Source organism: Pteropus vampyrus, unplaced genomic scaffold (assembly GCF_000151845.1).
Source record: "Pteropus vampyrus isolate Shadow unplaced genomic scaffold, Pvam_2.0 Scaffold62, whole genome shotgun sequence".
NCBI classification, from domain to species: domain Eukaryota; kingdom Metazoa; phylum Chordata; class Mammalia; order Chiroptera; family Pteropodidae; genus Pteropus; species Pteropus vampyrus.
Genome location: NW_011888843.1, coordinates 1,468,509 through 1,472,412, shown reverse-complemented (window position 1 = coordinate 1,472,412; position 3,904 = coordinate 1,468,509). Strand labels below are relative to the sequence as shown.

Sequence of the window (3,904 nt, the reverse complement as noted above, 5' to 3'; positions counted from 1 at the left end):
GCGAGTGTACGAGTGGTTCGGGCTGGTGCTGGGCTCGGCGCAGCGTCTGGAGTTCATGTGCGGGCTGCTGGACCTTTGCAACCCGTTGGAGCTGCGCTTCCTCGGCTCGTGCCTGGAGGACCTGGCGCGCAAGGACTACCACTACCTGCGAGACTCGGAGGCCAAGGCCAACGGCCTCTCGGACCCGGGACCGCTGGCCGACTTCCGAGAGCCCGCTGTACGCTCGCGCCTCATCGTCTACCTGGCGCTGCTGGGCTCGGAGAACCGTGAGGCCGCCGGCCGCCTGCACCGTCTCCTGCCCCAGGTAGATTCGGTGCTCAAGAGCTTGCGCGCGGCCCGGGGCGAGGGCTCGCGAGGCTGCGCGGAGGACGAGCCCGGCGAGCGCGGCGAGCAGCGCGAGGGCGAGGAGGACCCCGAGAAGGACGGCTCCGGCCGGGAAGGCAGCGGTGCCGAGCCTCGCGCCGGCGACGGGCTGGGCTTCAGGGCCCAGGAGGAATTGCTACTGCTCTTCACCATGGCTTCGCTGCACCCGGCGTTCTCCTTCCACCAGCGGGTCACCCTGAGGGAGCACCTGGAGAGGCTCCGTAGCGCGCTCCGCGGAGCCCCCGAGGACGCGGAGGTGGAGTCGTGCAACTTTGCTGGCCCCAGGGCCCAGGTAGGGCGCGCGAGCCACCTAGCCCCCGCGGGCGGGTCACCGCCCCGGCCCAGCTTTCGGATACCCCGTGGCCTAGGCTGACCCCGGCGCAGGTGGCTCGGAATCCCCACCGCGCGCTCCCAGCCCCAGAGTACTCATCTTCTTTTTGCTGGGCCGCTCAGTTCCACTCTCCCCCTCACCTCCCCCCCTCCTGCACACACAGGCACCCGCCATAACAGAATGCTCTAGAAGTCTCTTCCGTGCCGGAGTTGCCACGGAAAACATGGAACTCTCATCCCGGGTCCCCCTCTTGGATGAAGGGTCTCGGGATATTTTTGGCTTTGAGCATCTCTCGAGCCCTAGGTGCTGAGAAAGGCGAAGTGCCAAAGGAGCCGGCGTGTTAGCTGCGGTTTGGCCACGGGCAGCGCCTTCCCTTTCTGGCCGTCGGGCTCCGCTTGCACGCTCTAAAGCTCTGCCTTACCCCTCAGCCAGGTGGCCTAAGGTGCGCTGCCAGCCTGCTGTCGTCTTTGGTACGAAGGGACTTTTAAAATTTTTCTTCAGCATGTGCCTGAGTTAAAAGGGTTCGTAAGGGTCTTTTGGCTCCTGGTTAGAGAACTTGATTTGCAGAAGAAATCTCAAGCGGAGACCTGCGAACTGACTCAAGTAAAAGCGCGGGTTGTCTGGGTAAGAAAGCTTTTCTAGGGCGGGCTGGTTATGCCTTTACCTTTGGCGTAACCTGCTTTCTAACGGGCTCGAGTCGTGCCTCCGGGTATGGTTCCGGGGGTAATTTGTTGGGCCTTTACTATAGGCATAAGTATTGTCTCCTATAAAGTTATTAAACACCAAAGTGTAGTAGACGAGAGAGCAGATGAGTCACTTGTAAACATTAAAGATGAAATTTTTATGGAGCCGTGAAAGCAATTTAATAATATAGGCCCCATATAAAGTTCTTGAGCGTGACAATTTAATGGAGCAGAGAGGGGAGTAGGTTTCAGTTGGAGTAAAAATTTTGTATAATAAGTTTATTATCATGGTTCACAAGTTCTTAAAATGTATTAATTTGGATGGCGTACTTTTCAATTTAGGCAATTTCAAGGATAATATGTTGGAACAGGGGATCCCCTCCCCAACCTTGCTTGAACGTTACTTCAACTCATATATCTGCTGTCATTCAGTACCCTGGAACTAAAACTGGGCATTGTATTTATCTAGTGGCTGTGCGGACTCAATACCCATAGAATCAAGGAATTTGGGGCTGGAAGGGATTTAGCGATAACCTAGGATGAGCCCCTCCCTTTTAAAACGAGGCTTCTGCGTGAAGTGATTCACATTTTAGGACACATCAAATTCAGATGTAGTAACGCCTAGTACCCAGTAGTACCCATTTATCTTACAATGTTTGTTTACTACTAGTATGCAACTGTGTATTTGCTGGTAAAAACTCTTGCAATTCTTCAGCCTATAAAATATTTTCTAAAAGTCCTATATGCCACTGCCATTAAATTTTGAGATAAATCCTGAACTCAGGAGCAATACTTATTTTTTAAACATTTCTTGTTATAGAACATATTGTAAAGATAACCTTAGATTTTAAGTATAATGAAACTGCCTCCCAATGTAACCGTTTATATCATTTCATTCATATCATTACTAGGGTAACTAATTTCTGATTGAACTGCTAGTCTTTTTTTCCTTTAAATTTTGCTTGTAATCCAAGTGTTGGAAGGCGACTAGACAAGGGGGAGATGCTTGCAAACCATAGTAATGAGATTTTTATCTTGACTGCAGTGTGTGGCCTTTTCTGGCTACCAGTGAGTGCTGGGAGGAGTGTACGAAGTGAGGCTGGGCATGCTGCCATTCATTTCAGCACATCGTTACTTCTCAGGCGGTGCCCTGTGCTGTGGCCATGAGTTGAAGTGGGGGAACAAATTATAGGATTTACACATACTACAGGTGACGCTGAAGGCTATCTCTAGACACTGGTTGGTGTGTTATACTTTTTTCTCCAATAGTTGTTTAGGGTTACCGGAACAAATCATTTCGTCTCATTAAATTGTTAGGACCCCGCATTTTCTGCTTGTTAGCGTAGACTCTGGGTCCTCCAGCTGTGGCATGTTCTGGCCTTGAAGACATTTTTTCCGCGGATCTTGTAGCTTCCAGGCTGTCAATCCAGAGGCTGCCGATGGGGGTGGATTGATTTCAATCCCGATTCGCTGTAGTCGCGCCCAGCTGTTCCTCGACCTTCTGTCCCCAGTGATCCCGGGGTGTGCTCACCTTGGAGTCTGCAAGGAGGCGCCGGAATCTTATGCGTTTCTCGACCATTCCTCGCACGTCAGTGCCGCAGGTCGCGCGAGGGACCCACCGTCACGACCCGCGGCTGACCAGCGGAGGGCGATTGGGGGCGGGTCCCGTGTGGCTCCTCCCCTCCCCCCTCCCGGCAAGATGGCGGCCGCGCACCGCTCACGTGACCGGCGCGCAGGCCCCTCCCCCGGGGGGGCGGGCTGAAGACGGTACTCCCTCCCCCGCGTCCCTGGAACCTGCTCTGGGCTAGGCGGGTGCGCGGATTTTAGAGGAGAACCACGTGGATGGTGTACTCTGGTAGTACTAGGGGGAAATACCTGTGGCAGCCTTTTATTGTCCCGGAAGAACTTTTAGACACATTTATGTAACTTTTTAATTGCTTAGGAATCATCCTCACTACGGTCCAAGTATCATCCATATTAATGAATAAAGTAGAACTAATTTTGTAATTTTCTTTTCTAGTAGAGTAAGGGTTTACTGACCCAGAAAGTGTTCCTGACGCTTTCAAGACTTGTATCCAGTACCTGATATACAGCAGCTTATTTTTTAAAAAACTTTTAAAAACGTTTACAGGTAGAATATGTGCTTTAATGCGAACTTTATATTAATTGTATGCTTTCAAGTTGACCAGGCTCAGCAACTGTTTAGTGACATACCACAGTTATAATGCCAATAGTTGAGATGATAAGTCCATAAACTTAACCACTAGAATAGACTTATCAGATCATTTTAGAAGAATGGAGGAAGAGTAAATAAGTTTCTAGAGTTTTCCTGGGTGGTCTGGTTGATTTTAGAGTAAGTGTTACATGGGATTGTAGTTAAGTGTTGGCATTGCCTTTTGGAGACTTGTGTTGTTCTTCACAACTGCAGTTGACTGCCGGTCAGTCACTTGCATAAAATTCAACAAATAAGCCGGTGGGCAGTAATGAAACTACTCATTAAGAGTATACTTAGGAAGTTTGGGTGATT

General features: G+C 50.8%; 1 protein-coding gene across 2 annotated transcripts in view; it reads left to right on the top strand.

Annotated features, from left to right (window-relative positions):
* Window positions 1-6: 6 nt before the first annotated feature.
* The window catches only part of ZCCHC2 (zinc finger CCHC-type containing 2), a 55,961-nt gene continuing 52,063 nt past the window's right edge, over window positions 7-3,904 (top strand). Inside the window, exon 1 of one of the 2 annotated variants that reach the window (XM_011361064.1) lies at window positions 7-655. In XM_011361064.1, the coding sequence (XP_011359366.1) occupies window positions 56-655 (600 nt within the window). In that variant the 5' untranslated portion in view covers window positions 7-55. The other variant, XM_023531135.1, reaches the window with a different exon arrangement.